The 18,816-nt window shown below is 49.6% G+C and overlaps 1 protein-coding gene across 1 annotated transcript in view; it reads right to left on the bottom strand.

Annotated features, from left to right (window-relative positions):
- The window catches only part of LOC119969176 (myosin-7-like), a 184,968-nt gene that overhangs the window by 3,501 nt on the left and 162,651 nt on the right, over window positions 1-18,816 (bottom strand). The window contains exons 33-40 of the mRNA XM_038802412.1: window positions 16,525-16,604; window positions 13,274-13,466; window positions 12,558-12,761; window positions 12,345-12,470; window positions 9,493-9,663; window positions 7,343-7,447; window positions 593-688; window positions 381-509 (exon numbers count right to left, since the gene is read on the bottom strand). Of these exons, the coding sequence (XP_038658340.1) occupies window positions 381-509; window positions 593-688; window positions 7,343-7,447; window positions 9,493-9,663; window positions 12,345-12,470; window positions 12,558-12,761; window positions 13,274-13,466; window positions 16,525-16,604 (1,104 nt within the window). The remainder of the gene's footprint in view (window positions 1-380; window positions 510-592; window positions 689-7,342; window positions 7,448-9,492; window positions 9,664-12,344; window positions 12,471-12,557; window positions 12,762-13,273; window positions 13,467-16,524; window positions 16,605-18,816) is intronic.

The raw sequence follows: 18,816 nt of genomic DNA, 5'->3' as shown, positions 1-18,816 counted from the left end.
TGTGAGTCTGTTCGAGCGTGTTCTCAGACTTTTGTAGCTCCTGCCCGCTGGAAGATGTTGGAAGAGAGAGTAAGCTGGGTGGGAGGGGTCTTTGATTATGCTGCCCGCTTTCCCCCGGCAGCGGGAGGTGTAGATGGAGGCAGATTTGTATGATGGACGGGTCAGTATTCACAACTTTCATTCATTATGCAGATTGGAAGAGGAGAGGTTGGCTAGGAGAGTATTGTAATCAAGTATAGAGGAAACAAAGTCATGGATGAGGGTCTCAGCAGCAGAAATATATTTTTAGATAATTTCAGTTGCATCATATGACCTAAAAATCTGATGTTTCAGTATATTGGGCAAATTGTTAAAGGTGAAGCTGCCAGTAGGTTTCATACCTTGATATCCCTGCTTTTAGTTCTTAGCTTGTTGACCTGACATTCAGCTATCTCAGCACGTTCCTCAGCATCATTCAGCTCATGTTGTAATGTCCTGTACTTGGTTAGGTTGGTGCTGGCATTTCCTTCCTGTGATGAAACCACAAAATGTTATTTGCTCAGTAAATGGGTATAAATGTGACCACGCTTGGTGTCACTCTGAGGATACTCACAGCCTCTTCAGCCTGTCGCTTGTAGCCCTTGACTTTCAGTTGCAGCTTGTCAATGAGGTCTTGCATACAAAGGATGTTTTTCCGGTCCTCCTCACCCTGGGCAAGGAATGGACAGGTTAACACTGGCAGTTTCCCGAGCCTCACTACTCTAAATCTTTGATTCATTTACCAAAATGGCCAATTGTTTATTTTCACTATTGTTAGAACCAGAAGTAGAGGGTTTAACCAGGTTTCTTTCAATAAACACAATGATTCATTTGCTATGAAACACAACTTGCTTTTTAAAAATAAGTTTTTAAAGCTAACTGGTTAATGTACAAATTGTAATCAGGAAGTATAACTAAATACCCCTTTAAATCCCAATATTGGCCATATATACACCACACACACACAGGACATTCATAACAATACCAGACCTGCAATTTCATGAGTGAACTTTCAAAACCTTGACTCTCGTGACAGAGGAAATGGAGATTCTGCTCTGCTACCAACAACTCACAGTAAGGCTCATCCCCATATCATCGTGTTCACTGAGTTACTTTCAGACAAGGGACTTTTAAAATCCTAATCTTAGTTTTCACATTCTCCATGACTTTTCCCCTCCCTATCTCTAATTTCCTCCAGTCCCACAACCCTCCAATATCTTTGCACTCCTCACCCTCCCTATCATCTCCCCCAGTCCCACACCCTCTGAGATCTCTGCACTCTTCACCCTCCTGTACCTCTCTGTAATCTCCTCGAGCCCCACAACCCTCCCAGATCTCTCTGCTCTTCTAATTCTGGCCTCTTGTGCAAGTCTGAGTTTAATTGCTCCACCATTGGTCGCAGTGCCTTCAGTTGCCTTCGCCACCTCTCTCTCCGGCGTTCCCTCTCTCTGGCGTTCTCTCACTCCGGCGTTCCCTCACTCTGCAGTTCCCTCACTCCGGCGTTCCCTCTCTCTGGCGTTCCCTCTCTCCGGCGTTCCCTCTCTCTGGTGTTCCCTCACTCTGGCGTTCCCTCACTCTGGCGTTCCCTCACTCCGGCGTTCCCTCACTCTGCAGTTCCCCCACTCCGGCGTTCCCTCACTCTGGCGTTCCCTCACTCTGCAGTTCCCTCACTCCGGCGTTCCCTCACTCCGGCGTTCCCTCACTCCGGCGTTCCCTCACTCTGGCGTTCCCTCACTCTGGCGTTCCCTCACTCCGGCGTTCCTTCACTCTGCAGTTCCCTCACTCCGGCGTTCCCTCACTCTGGCGTTCCCTCACTCTGCAGTTCCCTCTCTCCGGCGTTCCCTCACTCCGGCGTTCCCTCACTCCGGCGTTCCCTCACTCTGCAGTTCCCTCTCTCCGGCGTTCCTTCACTCCGGCGTTCCCTCACTCTGCAGTTCCCTCACTCTGCAGTTCCCTCACTCTGCAGTTCCCTCTCTCTCTACCTCTATTCCTCCTTTAAGACGCTCTAATACTGTGTTTTATAATGCCCTGTTAAGTCTGTTGGGATGTTTCACTGCGTTAAAGCTGCTGAGGGGGAGGTAATGAGCCTTTCACAAAATGAATTAAATTGTAGCTTCCTGTAGCTGGAGTGAAAGTGATAAATACCTTGAAATGGAGGCACCTTTCCTGATCAATCAAGAATAAAAGTAAAGTCGCCACAGTTCTAGGTGACCACAGGCTGCTTTCCCCTTTGAGGAGGGAGAGCTGACTGGTGGGGGTTTAACCTGAGGGTCACCACACCTCAGGCAAGGGGCAGGGTTGAGAAGGTGAAGCCGGTCCGGGAATTTGAACCCTTGCTACTGGCCTTGCTCTGCATCACCAACCAACTGTCTAGCCAGGGGTTTGACAGGGTCGAATAGAGACGGTGTTTCCAAATGTGGAAGAGGAAAATCAGGAACCATCAACAGATGATAGTCCCTCATAAATCCATTGGAGGATTCAGGAGAGATATCTTTACTCAGACTACAACATGGAGTAGTACCTGCGAGGCAGCGATGTAGTGGTATTACCACAGGACTAGTAAAGCAAAGACTGGCAGATCACGTGGAATGTGAGAGGCCAAAATGGGCCAGTCAAGAAGGCCGGGTATTTGCGCATTTAAAGGGACTGAAGGCAGACGTAGCCATGCTACAGGAGACGCACCCGAAAGTTGCGGATCAGACCAGGCTGAGGAAGGGATGGGTAGGGCAGGTCTTTCACTCCAGGTTGGACATGAAGAACAGGGGGGTAGCAATTTTGGTGAGCAAGCGGGTGACTTTTGAGGCGGTGGGCATTGTGGTGGATAAAGGGGGCCGGTATGTGGGGCTGGTTTAGCACACTGGGCTAAATCGCTGGCTTTGAAAGCAGACCAAGCAGGCCAGCAGCACGGTTCGATTCCCGTACCAGCCTCCCTGAACAGGCGCCGGAATGTGGCGACTAGGGGCTTTTCACAGTAACTTCATTGAAGCCTACTCGTGACAATAAGCGATTTTCATTTCATTTTTTTTTCGTTATGTGATGGTGAATGGTAGGCTGCAGGGGCCCTGGGTGGTGCTGGTGAATGTATATGCCCCAAATTGGGACGATGCAGGGTTCATGAAGTGGCTGCTAAGACGGATCCCGGATTTGGAGGTGGGGAACCTAATTATGGGGGGGGGGGGGGGGGGGGGGATTTCAACACGGTACTGGACCCGGCAATGGATCGGTCAAGGTCAAGGTCGGGTAAGAGGCCGGCTGCGGCCCAGGTCCTGAGGGGGTTTATGGATCAGATGGGGGGTGTGGATCCGTGGAGGTTTGCTCGGCCAAGGGCGAGAGAGTTCTCCTTTTCCCACGTGCACAAGGCCTATTCACGCATAGACTTTTTCGTGGTGAGCAGGGCACTGATCCCGAGAGTAGAGGGGACGGAGTACTCGGCCATGGCGATTTCGGATCACTCCCCGCATTGGGTGGAGTTGGAGTTGGGAGGAGAGAGGGGCCAGTGCCCGCCGTGGCGCTTGGATGTGGAATTATTGGCGGATGAGGAGGTCTGTGGGTGGATCCGGGGGTGTATACAGAGGTATATGGAGGCCAATGACAATGGGGAGGTCTCGGTGAGTGTGGTCTGGGAGGTGCTGAAGGTGGTGGTCAGAGGGAAACTGATATCAGGGCTCACAGAGAGAAGAGGGAGAGGAGGGAAGGGGATAGATTGGTAGGAGAGATACTTAGGGTGGATAGGAGATATGCGGAATTCCCAGAGGAGGGGCTGTTGAAGGAGCGCCGGAGCCTCCAAACGGAGTTTGACTTGTTGACGACGGGGAAAGCTGAGGCTCAGTGGAGGAAGGTACAAGGAGCTGCGTATGAATATGGGGAGAAGGCGAGTCAGATGCTGGTGCATCAGCTGTGGAAGAAGGAGGCGGCTAGGGAAATGGGGGAATCAGGGACAAGGGAGGGAATACGGTGCGGAGTCCAGTCAGAATAAATGAGGTCTTTAGGAACTTTTATGAGAACTTGTACAAATCAGAGCCCCCGGGGGGGGGGGGGGGGGGGGGGGGGGGGGGGGGGGAATGCGGCGGTTCCTGGACCAATTGAGGTTTCTGAGGGTGGAGGATGAGCGGGTAGAGGGTTTGGGGGCCCCGATCGGGATGGAGTTGCTGGTTAAGGGGTTGGGGAATATGTAGGCGGGCAAGGCCCCGGGTCCGGATGGGTTCCCGATTGAATTTTATAGGAAGTTTTCGGAACTGTTGGCTCCGTTGCTGTTGAGAACTTTTAACGAGGCGAGAGAGAAAGGAAGTCTTCCCCCGACGATGTCGCGGGCTCTGATCTCGCTTATTCTGAAGCGGGACAAAGACCCGCTGCAGTGTGGCTCGTATAGACCGATTTCACTCCTTAATGTGGATGCCAAGTTGTTGGCGAAGGTCCTGGCCACTAGGATTGAGGATTATGTCCCGGGAGTGATACATGAGGATCAGATGGGATTTGTGAAGGGCAGGCAGTTGAATGCAAATGTGCGGAGGCTTCGGAATGTGATTATGTTGCCCTCGGAGCGGGGGGGGTTGCTGAGGTGGTGGCAGCTATGGACGCGGAGAAGGCCTTTGACCGGGTGGAGTGGGAGTACCTGTGGGAGGTGCTGGGTAGGTTTGGTTTTGGAGAGGGGTTTATAGGTCGGGTTAAACTGTTATACCAGGCCCTGGTGGCGAGTGTATCAGCGAACCGGTTGAGGTCAGAGTACTTTAGACTATACCATGGAACGAGGCAGGGGTGCCCTCTGTCCCCCCCCCCCCCCCCCCCCCCCCCCCGCTGTTTGCTTTGGCGATTGAGCCATTGGCCGTGGCGCTGAGGGAATCCAGAAGCTGGAGGGGTTTGGTCCAGGGTGGGGGGAGAGGAACATCGCGTCTCACTATATGCGGATGATTTGCTTTTATATATTACAGACCCGGTGGAGGGGATGGGGGAGGTTATGCCGACCCTCAGGGAGATTGGAGATTTCTCGGGGTATAAGCGTAATGTTGGGAAGAGCGAGCTCTTTGTGGTGCATGCGCGGGGCCAGGAAGAGAGGTTGGAGGAGCTGCCGCTCAGGATGGTGGAGAGGAGTTTTCGGTATTTGGTATTAGGGTGGCCAAGAGTTGGGGGGGGTCTTGCATCGGCTCAATCTGGCATGGCTGGTGGACCAGATGGAGGGGGGCTTTGGGAGGTGGGACATGCTTCCACTCTCCCTAGCAGGTGGGGTGCAGTCTGTCAAGATGACGGTTCTCCCTAGGTTTCTGTTCGTGTTTCAGTGCCTGCCCATCCTCATCCCTAAGGCCTTTTTCAAGCGTGTGAGCAAGAGTATTATGGGATTTGTGTGGGCTAATAAGACCCCAAGGGTTAAAAGACTGTTCTTGGAGCGCAGTCCGGGGGTGGGGGGGGTGGGGGGGGGGGGGGCTGCCGAATCTGTGTAGCTACTACTGGGCAGCAAACGTGTCGATGATTTGGAAGTGGATGATGGAGGGAGAGGGGGCGGCATGGAAAAGGCTAGAGACGGCGTCTTGTGTAGGTACTAGCCTGGGGGCACCGGTGACGGCACCGTTGCCGCTTCTGCCAACGCGGTATACCACAAGCCCGTTGGTGACGGAGACGCTGAAGATTTGGGGGTAATGGAGGCGGCACAGGGGGGAGACGGGGGCCTCAGTCTGGTCCCCGATACGGAATAACCATAGGTTTGCCCCGGGCAGGATAGATGGTGGGTTCCGAAGCTGGCACCGGGCGGGAATTAGAAGGCTGGGGCATCTATTCATTGACGGGACTTTTGCCAGCTGAAAGGCACTGGAGGAGAAATTCGGGTTACCCCCGGGAAATGCCTTCAGGTACATGCAGGTTCGGGCATTTGTCAGGAAGCAGGTCGGAGAATTTCCATTGCTCCTGCCCGAAGGATACAGGACAGGGTGATTTCGGGTGTGTGGGTCGGAGAGGGTAAGATCTCGGAGATATACCAGGAGCTGCAGGAGGCGGGGGAAGCCTCGGTGGAGGAGTTGAAGGGTAAGTGGGAGGAGGAGCTGGGTGAGGAGCTGGATGAGGGCCTGTGGGCTGACGCCCTGGGGAGGGTCAATTCCTCCTCATCTTGCGGCAGGCTCAGCCTGATCCAGTTTAAAGTGTTACACAGGGCGCATATGACAGGAGCGAGGATGAGTAAGTTTTTTGGAATGGAGGACAGATGTGAGAGGTGTTCGGGGAGCCCAGCTAACCACGCCCATGTGTTCTGGGCGTGCCCGGCGCTTGTGGAGTTCTGGAAGGGCTTTGCAAAGGTCATGTTCAAGGTCTTGGACACTCGGGTAAAACCGAGCTGGGGGATAGCGATATTTGGGGTATTGGACGATCCGGGAGTGCAGGAGTCGAAAGAGGACGGAGTTCTGGCCTTTGCCTCCTTGGTAGCCTGGAGAAGGCTCTTGTTAATCTGGAGGGAATCGAATCCCCCAAGCGTGGAGGTTTGGGTCAGTGACATGGCAGGGTTCCTCAGGTTGGAGAAGATATAGTTTGCCTTGCGAGGGTCTTTGCAGGGGTTCTCCGGGCCGTGGCAACCGTTCCTTGACTTTCTCGCGGAACGTTAGGTGGAGGTCAGCAGCAGCAGCAACCCGGGGGGGGGGGGGGGGCTGATTTATTTTCCCCTTTGCGAAAGGGGCGCTAGCCCTATTTTGTTTTGTGTTGGGTGTTAATTTGTTAAACTGTTTATCGTTTAGAGGGTTAAGTTGTTCTGTTTGGTTGGCATGTTGCCTTTTTCTCTTTGTATTATTTTCCTTTTTGGAGTGTTCCGTAAAACTTTTTGAAAAACTTTGAATAAATATATTTTTTAGAAAGGGACGGGCAATAAATGCTGGCAAAACCGGCAAAGCCCATTTCCCATGTACGAATAAAAAAAGTGAATAGTATAGATGCGTGAATCTAGATAAATGCATGAAGGAGTAAGGAATAGAAAGGTAAGTTGATAGGAAAGGACCCTGTCACCTAACCACCACCTTGTGACGCCTGCAGGAAGTGCTGCTGACAGCTGTGTTTCAGTCTGATTTGGGATGTCAATGAATTTGGGTTCAGGGATGACGGGTGAGTATTATGGAGGTTAGTGACTACTCTGCTTTGACATGATTGGAGGCGTGGCTGAAACAGATGAATGGGATGGGGAAAGAGGGCAAAGAGAGAATATCACCAGGGAGCTGATAGACCACGGGTTTCTGGGACTCCTCCCATTTCTTACTCTAAGGTTGGAATGTGCAGCAATTCAGGTTCCTGCTTGAGGAAATGCAGCAATGATGGTGGCAGGAAAGGTGAAGGATTCCACGTAAATTGGCAGTTTTACCTGGTACGTCTGTTCCTTGATTCTCCTCTCATACTTTCGAAGGCCTTTCAGAGATTCTGCATTTTTCCTTTGTTCAATCTCCAGCTCAGACTCCACCTCCCTCACCTGGAAAACAGAAAAGAAAATCAGTCAGTGAAGCAAAGGTTTTGCTGAAACATTCATGCTGAAATTCAGACAGAGAATGGATTTAAAGAGAATTCTGACTAATTATTTGTGAATTCCCATGGTTTAAAGGAGAATAATTGGAGCCATCTTTAAGTGAAGTACGTTAGCCCACTGCGATGGGGAATGGTGCTGTTTATGTGGATTGAATCTAGTCTGATTGAGGTGGGTATTTTACCTGTTCATCAAAGTGTGAATTAGTCATCAAAGCTAATTTCTCTCACTGTTTGCACAGCTGGGCTAAGAATTTGAAGTTTGGGTGCAGGAATGTGAATCTGTTACAGATCTCGAGGGAACCTCAGTCCTATCACTGTGTAGATACATGATGTGGAGATGCCGGCGTTGGACTGGGGTGAGCACAGTAAGAAGTCTTACAACACCAGGTTAAAGTCCAACAGGTTTGTTTCAAACACGAGCTTTCGGAACACGGCTCCTTCTTCACCTGAAGAAGGAGCCGTGCTCCGAAAGCTCGTGTTTGAAACAAACCTGTTGGACTTTAACCTGGTGTTGTAAGACTTCTTACTGTGTAGATACAGACAGTGCAAATCAAATCAACCCCATAATATGCTGCTTCTGGCCTGTGTTGTAACTCAGGTTGTATTCAAGGCTGGATTGACGTGATGTCACCACCTCCATGAGCTGAATGCTGAAACTTTCTTCCAAAACGGCTTCTTTTCAATTTAGTGCTTGGCGAGGAGGCTGGGCAACATTCTGGACCCTCACGTCTTCTCGATATCAGCTCCCTCTGGCCCAGCAGTGGCCTTACCATTTTGCCTGGAAGCAGGATTGGGTCTCACTATGCTTTGTTCAGTGACCAGATAAACTCAATGAGTATCTAAGAGTTTGTTTTTTAAAATTTAGATTACCCAATTATTTTTTCCAATTAAGGGTCAATTTAGCGTGGCCAATCCACCTAACCTGCACATTTTTGGGTTGTGGGGGCGAAACCCATGCAGACATGGGGAGAATGTGCAAACTCCACACGGACAGTGACCCAGAGCCGGGATCGAACCTGGGACCTCAGCGCCGTGAGGCAGCTGTGCTAACCACTAGGCCACCGTGCTGCCCTAGCTTTCTAAGAGTTGAAGAAACAAAAGCAAAATGCTACAGATGCTGGAAATCAGATTCTGGAAATTCAGGGCAGATCTGGAGTGAGTAAAACAGATTATATTTCATGGAGAGTCAAACAGTTAATGTTTCAGGAATGTCTCCCTCATATAGAACAGAGAGAACAGAGAACAGAGAGAACAGAGAACAGTACAGCACAGAACAGGCCCTTCGGCCCTCGATGTTGTGCCGAGCAATGATCCATTAGTTATAGACTTGACACATTAACATTGTTTCTCTCTCTCAGATGCTGCTTCACCTGCTGAATATTTCCAGCATTTGCACAAAGGCCAGGTGGTTAAATTCTTCAGTTTCTCTGAAATTCCCCCGGAAACCAAGTTGGCGGGGGGTGGGGTGCAAACGCTTGGACTGGTGCTGCCATTGTTTTCACTCTCTCCTCTGAGCTCTCCTGCCTTCTAATATCCCGCTCCCACCCACCAGCTACTTATTCTGTCTGGGATAGAAACATAAAAAATAGCAGGGGCCATTCAGCCCTTTGAGCTTGCTTCAATATGACCCCGGCTCATCCTCAATCACAACACACTCCGCCCTCTCCCCACACCCTTCAAAAACCTTAGAGTCTAGAAATCTGTGTTTCCTTCTGAAATATATTCCGTGACTTGACCTCCACAGCCTTCTCCGGTAGAGAATTCCACAGGTTCACCACCCTCTGAGTGAGGAGGTTTCTCTAAATCTCATTTCTAAATGGCCTACCCCACATCCTGAGACTGGGGTGCAGGGGGAGACTTGCCGATGAATCTATCTGGCTTCAGGACCTTGCTCCAGGTGAGCTGCACCCTTGTCCCAACTCCTACCCCTACTCCCAGCTCTAACCGCGTGTAGGCCGAACAAACGCTGACTCTTTTGCTGATGTAACTCACTCTAGTCTCCAGTTTCTGAATCTGTTTCTTGCCTCCCTTCATCGCAATCTGTTCAGCTTCACTCAATCGCAGCTGTAAGTCTTTCGTTGTCTGTTCCATGTTCTTTTTCATTCTCTCCAGATGTGCACTAGTATCCTGTTCCTTCTTCAGTTCCTCTGCCATCATTGCAGCCTGAAAACATTAAACCCGATCATTAGAAACAAACACAAAGAATGGGAATGTATTAATATTTAAGAAATTGGAGTTCTCTGACTGCTTGATTGATGCTCCTAGTTAGTGACTAGATCCTGTCATGAATCTGGAAATACATTCCTGCGGCTTCTGGAACATAGAATGCAGCATTTTTCATACGTTTTTACCCGGGACCCAATTTTGCCACTGACCGCCCTTTGGGACTGTCACCAGTCGAGCTTTGGGACAACATCACATTTGCTCACCCAGTCTATCCTGATTCAAGGCAATGTTTGAAACACTAAAGTTTTCAATCCCCAGACAAGGGAGGGAAAATAAAACATCTTGTTTTCCTGTTCCTATTCATTATCCAGTAGCCTTCGGTGCATTGAATCTCTGTCAACATTGAGTGAGAACAGGATCGTGTGTCTGTGATGTCCTCCCACCTACAAAGGTTCACTGTCCAGGGTCACACATGAAGGATTGTTACTCATGAGAGATACGGGAGGGATGCCAACAATTGAAAACCTGCATTTATCCTCTCGAGGAGGCGAAGAAGAGAAGGAAGAAGACTGAGATGAGGAGAACAAAGAACAGATATCAGTGTGAGAGAGCCATTTGTGGTTCTTGTAAATAAAACAGCCATAAACCTGAAGATAGTGATATTAAAATCTTGATTTCTAATTGGCTTAAATGAAATTTAGCTATTTGATGCAATTTATTAAACTTCAAAGTACATTATTGGGAACTAGTTCATCAATATTGATGAATGTTGACAACACTAAAACTAACCCACAGACAACCGATTAACTGTAATGGTTGTTATTAACCAGCAAAATGGACATTGAAAAATGTTCTCAAATATTCATAATTCTCCAGTCACGTCCTGGCGAAGGGGAGCCGCAGCCAGGATTGGGGGGGGGGGGGGAGGGGGGGGGGAGGGGAGGGGGGGAGGGGGGGGGGGGAGGGGGGGGGGGGGAGGGGGGGGGAGGGGGGGGGAGGGGGGGGGGGAGGGGGGGGGGGAGGGGGGGGGAGGGGGGGGGGGGAGGGGGGGGGGGAGGGGGGGGGAGGGGGGGGGAGGGGGGGGAGGGGGGGGAGGGGAGGGGGCAGGGGGGGGAGGGGGGGGGAGGGGGGGGGTTGCAGGGAACCGCAAGGCCTACAGAAAATCCGTCAAATAACTGCTCCCTCTAGAGGATTGAACTGACATTTTAGGCAGGATTTTCACTGCTGGATTCTGAATGCTGACATTGGGAAACTGCGTTAGCAGCTGCTGGATTCGGAACACTGTGACTCTCAGCTTCACGACCCCCTCCATGGACACCTGCCCGTGGGTTGGAAAATCCTGATGTAATGTACAGTGATGTCAGCAGAGTGTTTGTGTGAGCTAGGGGCAGGTCACCATTCATAGAATTTACAGTGCAGAAGGAGGCCATTAAGCCCATCGAGTCTGCACCAGCTCTTGGAAAGAACACCCTACTTAAGCCCCATACCTCTACCCTATCCCCGTAACCCAGTAACGCCTCCTAACCTTTTTGGACACTAAGAGCAATTTAGAATGGCCAATCCACCTAACCTGCACAGCTTTGAACTGTGGGAGGAAACCCACACACACACGGGGAGAACGTGCAGACTCCACACAGACAGTGACCCAGCCGGGAATCGAACCTGGGACCCTGAAGCTATGAAGCAACTGTGCTAACCACTATGCTACCGTCCTGCCCATCATACCACCTGGATTGTATGAACAACACCCTTAATACATAGAATCCCTACAGTGCAGAAGGAGGCCATTCAGCCCATCAAGTCTACACTGACCCTCTGAAAGGGCATCCCACCTAGGCCCACTAATCCCCATCAAACCTGCAAATATGGGAGGGAACCGGAGCACCCGGAAGAAACCCACGCAGACACAGGGAGAAAGCGCAAAGTCCGCGCAGTCACCCGAGGTCGGAATTGAACCCGGGTCCCTGGAGCTGTGAGGCAGCAGTGCTAACCACTGTGCCATTGTGCAGCCCTTAATGAACCTCTCATTGTGGTGAATAGTTCGAGTAAAGGCCTCCCTCAGAGCCTCCCACTCGCAATCACTCAGCCGACTGTCTGAGAACACAAGGAGAGGAGATCCTGCCATGTGAACCAGCGAGTTGCAGTGACCAGCACCTCGATCCCAGCTCACAGCTACAGCTGCTGTCCTGATGTCCACATGATGTGGAGATGCCGGCGTTGGACTGGGGTGGGTACAGTAAGAAGTCTTACAATACCAGGTTAAAGTCCAACAGGTTTGTGTCAAACATTAGCTTTCGGAGCACTGCTTCATTCACCTGAGGAAGGAGCAGTGCTCCAAAAGCTCGTGTTTGAAACAAACCTGATGGCTTTTAACCTGGTGTTGTAAGACTTCTTACTGATGTTCACAGACAGTAATGCAGCAAGAGGTTGAATTGAAACTCCTCTGAGGTAAAGTGCGAACTTGGTCCAATGTGTCCGGTAATTTATGTCCAGGTCTGAATGTTTCCTAGTCTGTAAAATACAGCGGCTTTCCCCGGCCCAACGTTTCACTCTCATTCCCTGCAAGTTATATAACGGCTGGTGAATTGGGCAAGTTTTCAGAATGCATCAAAACTGGGCAGTCGCCTCCCTGGCCATTAAATAAGCAGCATAAAGGTTTCCACTATCTCACCACTTACATCGGTTATTGCCTTCTTCGCTTTGTCCTCTGCATTCCGACATTCCTGAACTGCATCTTCCACCTCAGTGCTCAGGGAATTAATGTCGTTTTCCAGCTTCTTTTTCTGATTAATGAGACCAGTATTCTGGACAAATGCAAAATAAGAGATTATTGGAAGCCAGTCCACCTGCAGCTGGATCCTCATTGTTTACAAGTGGTGTCTCTGTTCTACCTGTGAATGCAGCAGGTTCACACGCTCAACGGCTTCCAGTAATTCCTGCTCGGCAAGTTTGCGCCCTCTCTCAGACTGTTCAAGAACAGCTCGCAGCTCCTCTAACTCCGCTATCAGCAGGTTGCTGTGTCGCTCTGAAGCCGCAATCTGCTCCTTGTAGTCATCGTTTTGTCGAATTGTTTCATCAAGTTCCAGTTGAATGTCCTGCACACATTGCGTTTTATTTTAGTGTCACTAATTTTCAAGAATTCCTCGATTGAGCATTTTAAATAACACCTTCTGAATTATTCTGCATACACCAGAGTTAGATCCAAAGTTAGTTATTCAGTGTCATTCAATCCTGTGGAATTGCTTTTAAAGTTGTATCTTAATAATAATAATAATAATCTTTATTAGTGTCACAAGTAGGCTTACATTAACACTGTAATGAAGTTACTGTGAAAAGCCCCTAGTCGCCACATTCCGACGCCTGTTCGGGTACACTGAGGGAGAATTCAGAATGTCCAATTCACCTAACAGCACGTCTTTCGGGACTTGTGGGAGGAAACCGGAGCACCCGGAGGAAACCCACGCAGACACTGGGAGAACATGCAGACTCCGCACAGACAGTGACCCAGCGGGAAACGAACCTGGGACCCTGGTGCTGTGAAGCAACAGTGCTAACCACTGTGCTACCGTGCCGATCTCTTGCTGTCCAGTCACTGGCCTCGACTCACCTTGTACTGGACCTGAAGGTTCCGCAGCAGCTTCTGTGATTCCACCGCCTGTCTGTTGGCATGATTCAGCTGCAGTTCCATCTCATTCAGATCTCCCTCCATTTTCTTCTTCAACCGAATTGCTTCGTTTCTGGCCTTTCCCTCGGCATCCAGTGTTGCCTGCATCAGTTCTATGGTTCGCTGGTGGTTACGCCTGAAACAAGCATGGCAGATTTAAAATAAATAAAATTGTTTATATAATAACAAATTACTGCGGATGCTGGAATCTGAAACCAAAAGAGAAAATGCTGGAAAATCTCAGCAGGTCTGGCAGCATCTGTAGGGAGAGAAAAGAGCGAACGTTTCGAGTCCAGATGACTCTCTGTCACAGCTAAAAGGCATGGAAAGTGAGAAATATTTAATCTTTAAGTGGTCCATAAGAACTCAGCGACCAACTTAAATGAGTATGCCACCACCATCAGAGACTTCATCAGCAAATGTGTGGACGGCTGCGTGCCAAAGAAAGCAGTACGTACATTCCCCAACCGGAAACCATGGCTCAATCGCGAGATTGGCTCCCTACTGAAGGACAGGTCATTCAAGTCAGGCGAACCTGACTTATTCAAGAAATCCAGGTACGACCTTCGCAAAGCCACCGGAGATGCCAAGAGAGAATATCAAACCAAGCTGGAGTCACAGACAGACTCTCGGCGATTGTGGCAAGGTCTAAACAACATAATGGGCTACAAAGCAAAGCCGATGAACTGAATGTATTCTATGCTCGGTTCGAGCAGGTAACCAACAATCCGCTGTCGAGTGCCCCAGCAGCCCATAATTCACCCATACCCACCATCACAGTTTCCGAAGTCAGATCGGCCTTCCTGAAAGTGAACCCACGGAAGGCGATGGGCCCGGACGGGATCCTTGGTCGTGCACTCGGAGCCTGCGCGGACCAGCTGGGAGTGATGTTCGCGGACGTCTTGAACCTGTTCCTACTCCACTCCGAGGTCCCCACCTGCTTCAGGAAGATCACCATCATACCGGTACCAAAGAAGAACCAGGCAACATGCCTCAATGACTATCGTCCTGTGGCCCTGACGTCAGTTGTAATGAAGTGCTTCGAGAGGCTGATCATGAAGCGCATCACCTCCATACTCCCGGAACGCCTTGACCCACTTCGATTCGCATACTGTCGCAACCGGTCCACATCAGACGCCATTTCCGTGGCCCTACACTCATACCTAGAGCATCTTGAAAACCAGGACTCCTACATCAGACTCCTATTTATTGACTACAGCTCCGCCTTCAACACCATAATCCCAGCCAAGCTCATATCAAAGCTCCAAAACCTAGGACTTGGCTCCCCACTCTGCAACTGGATCCTCGATTTTCTGACCAACAGGCCACAGTCAGTAAGAATGAACGACAACACCTCCTCCACAATAGTCCTCAATACCCGGGTCCCGCAAGGCTGCGTACTTAGCCCCCTACTCTACTCCCTGTACACACACGACTGCGTGGCAAAATTTGGTTCCAACTCCATCTACAAGTTTGCTGACGATATGACCATAGTGGGCCGGGTCTCGAATAACGACGAGTCCGAATACAGGAGGGAGATAGAGAACCTAGTGGAGTGGTGTAACGACAACAATCTCTCCCTCAATGCCAGCAAAACTAAAGCTGGTCATTGACTTCAGGAAGCAAAGTACTGTACACACCCCTGTCAGCATCAACGGAGCCGAGGTGGAGATAGTTAGCAGTTTCAAATTCCTAGGGGTACACATCACCAAAAATCTGTCCTGGTCCACCCACGTCGACGTTAACACCAAGAAAGCACAACAGCATCTATACTTCCTCAGGAAACTAAGGAAATTTGGCATGTCCACATTAACCCTTACCAACTTTTACAGATGCACTATAGAAAGCATCCCATCTGGCTGCATCACAGCCTGGTATGGCAACTGCTCGGCCCAGGACCGCAAGAAACTTCAGAGAGGCGTGAACACTGCCCAGTCCATCACACAAACCTGCCTCCCATCCATTGACTCCATCTACACCTCCCGCTGACTGGGGAAAGTGGGCAGCATAATCAAAGACCCCTCCCACCCGGCTTACTCACCTTTCCAACTTCTTCCATCGGGCAGGAGATACAGAAGTCTGAGAACACGCACGAACGGACTCAAAAACAGCTTCTTCCCCACTGTCACCAGACTCCTAAATGACCCTCTTCTGGACTGACCTCATTAACACTACACCCTGTATACTTCATCCGATGCCAATGCTTATGTAGTTACATTGTATATCTTGTGTTGCCCTGTTATGTATTTTATTTTCTTCCCATGTACTTAATGATCTGTTAAGTTGCTCGCAGAAAAATACTTTTCACTGGACCTCGGTACACGTGACAATAAACAAATCCATCTAAATATTTATACTGTGGGGTGAGGGAATGATAGATGAGTCATAGCCACAGAAACCCCAGGAAGAGAGAGCTAAAGGCAGTCCCCAGAGAGAATAAAGGCGTGAAAGGCCAAACAGCAGAGAAACTAAAATCAGAGGGTAAACTGTGACAGATGTGGGGTGGAGGGGGAAGCAAAGGGGAGAAAGGCAAGGAGAGGGGGATAAGATGGGGCAAGGGAATATATATAAAGAAAGTCAAGAAATAAATAACAGGTAAAAGACAGTTAAAATGAAATGGGATGAAAACAAAGGGGTTGAGGTGGGATAGAGCTAATCATCTGAATTAGCTCAGATGAATTTGATCTCGAAACCATGCCTACCTGGAAGATAAGAGGTGTTTATATCACCTCTTTAACGTTCGGTGATTTGTGGAGCAAACATTGCGCTAATTTGCAAAATCAATGCAGCAGTGAAAAGATTCACAAAGTCATCGGAGGGAAAATGGTGTATACTTTCCCGATTCACCTGGATTGTGCCCAGGGTCTTCCCTGCTCACCTTTACTGCCCGACATTGATGCCACTCTGTCAGGTGAGCCTGATGTCAAAGGTCAGCAACGGTGGAGGGTGTCCTCTGTGTCTGCACAAGGACTGTGCTGGTCACTCCCACTAATACCGTCACAAACAAACCTATCCACAGCAGGGAAATTGGTGAGGATGAGGTCAAATATATTTTACCCTTTTCATTAATATTCTCACCAATTTATCAGCCACGAACCAAATCTGGCAGGTTTGAGCAGTTGGGTAAATATTGCTGCTGTCAAGCTACATTGAAATGGACATTGAAGCCCCCCCCACCCCACCCCCATCCCCACCAGCCCCGAGTATATTCTGCGGCCTTGCCACAGCTGAAGAACAGCATGGACATGTTGCACAATTGATGCTGATATGAAAGCTGCAGCAGGAGAGATTTTGTAAATATTATATTGGTTTGTGGACGTCACTGGCAAGGCCAGCATGTGTTGCCCTTCCCTAATTGCCCTTGGCCAGGTGGTGGTGAGTCGCTGCAGTCCGTGTGGTGTAGGTACACCCACAGTGCTGTTAGGGAGTGTGTGTCTGCATTTTGACAGCAACAGTGAAGGAACAGCGATATATTTCCAAGTTAGGATGGTGAGTGACTTGGAGGGGAACCTCCAGCTGGTGGGGCTCCCAGGTTCTAGATGGTAAAGGTTGTGATTTTAAAAGGTGCTGCCTAAGGAACCTTGGTGGATGTTACAGATGCTACACATGGCTGCCACTGTGCATTGGTGGTGGATGGAGGGAATGTTTAAGGTGGTGGGTGGGGTACCAATCAAGCAGGGCTGCTTTGTCCTGGATGGTGTTGAGCTTCTTGAATGGTGTTGGAGCTGCACTCACCCAGGCAAGTGGAGAGTATTCCATCACACTCCTGACTTGTGCTTTGTAGATGGTGGACAGGCTTTAGGAAGTCAGGGAATGAGTTACTCTCCGCAGGATTCCCAGCCTCTGACCTGTTCTTGTAGCCACAGTATTTATTTAAAACTGACCAATTTGAGTTGCTGGTCAGTGGTAACCCCAGGATATTGAGAGGTGACTAACTGCTGGTGCATCAATATTCTGCGCTGCGGCCAGCATGATGTCAGGACTGATGACCTTTGCGTTGTCCCCTGAACTCTGCTGCTCCTTGTCATGTGGAGTGACCAGAATAGGTTGGACACATCTATCTGATAGGAACATAGAAAAATTATGGTGCAGAAAGAGGCCATTCAGCCCACTTGTGGGGCCTTGTCAAGTACCTACTGAAATCCATGTAGACAACATCCACTGCACTACCCTCATCAATCCTCCTTGTTACTTCCTCAATAGTTAGACATGATCTTTCCCAAACAAAACCATGCTGACCATCCCTGATCAATCCGTGACTTTCTAAATGAAATTTATCCTGTCTTTCAGAAATTGTTTCCAATAATTTGCCAATCACCGCAGTCAGACTGACCGGCCTATCGTTTCCTGGCCTCTCCCTCACACCCTTTTTAAATAATGGTACAACGTTGACAGACCTCTAATCCTCTGGGACCTCGCCTGTATCTAGTGAGGATTGCAAAATGATCCTCAGAGTATCCGTTATTTCCTACCTGGCTTCCTTAGGGATACAATCTTTCCGGCCCTAGTGATTTATCCACCTTCAAAGATGCCAGCCCATCCAGTACTTCTGTCCCCAAATTCTGATCTCCCTGCCAATCTAGTTTAAAACCGCCACAATGGTGCCCGCAAATCTCCCTGCAAAGATATTTGTCCCAATCCTGTTCAGGTGTAGACTGGCTTGTACAAGTCCCACCGTCCCCAGCACTGGTCCCAATGCCTCAGTAATCTGATGCCCTCCCTCCTAAACCAGCTTTCCAGCCACAAGATTAATGGCTCAATTCTCCTGGTGCTACACTATTGCACATGGGTCTGGGAGCAATCCTGAGATTACTGCTTTTCAGGTCTTTCTTTTCAATCTCCTTCCTAGCTCCCTAAGGTCTGACTTTAGGAGACCTCATCCCCTTTCCTACCGAAGTCATTGACCCCAGTGAGGACCAATCCCTCTGGCTGATCCCCCTCTCCCAGCAGAATGTCCTGCAGTCACTCCGTGGCACCCATCCCCTTGGAATTGAAGCATCTTGCAGTCACATCTACAGACACAGTTTTCTCGTACTGCTTGCTGGTCACCCATTTCCTTTCTGCCTCAAGGCTCCTAAGCTACGGGTGTGACTACCCCTCTGAATGGAGCTCTCAGTCATGTGGATGTGCCATTGTGACTCCAATCACCGCTCAAGCTCTGAAACCCAGACCTGCAGGTTCTGCAGTTGGTGACATTTTCTGCACCTGTGACTGTGAACATGAGGAGTTGCATCCACAACTTCCCACATACAAAAGACTCACATTCCACATGACGGAGCTGTCCTCCCGTGACTTCAATTTACTTCCATTACATTAACTCTATTTTAGGTATGCAACTTTATTTTATCCCCTCAATGCAACTGTACTTTCCTGTTGTTTACTTAAACAGGAAGAAGAAGGGAAGCTGGGTAGCTCAACTATCAGGTGAATGTGTGGAATGAACGCTGAAACAGGTAGGGTTAATTATGTTCGGGGTGGGGGGGGGG

Source organism: Scyliorhinus canicula, chromosome 7 (assembly GCF_902713615.1).
Source record: "Scyliorhinus canicula chromosome 7, sScyCan1.1, whole genome shotgun sequence".
NCBI lineage: Eukaryota > Metazoa > Chordata > Chondrichthyes > Carcharhiniformes > Scyliorhinidae > Scyliorhinus > Scyliorhinus canicula.
This window is presented reverse-complemented; position numbering and strand designations above follow the sequence as displayed.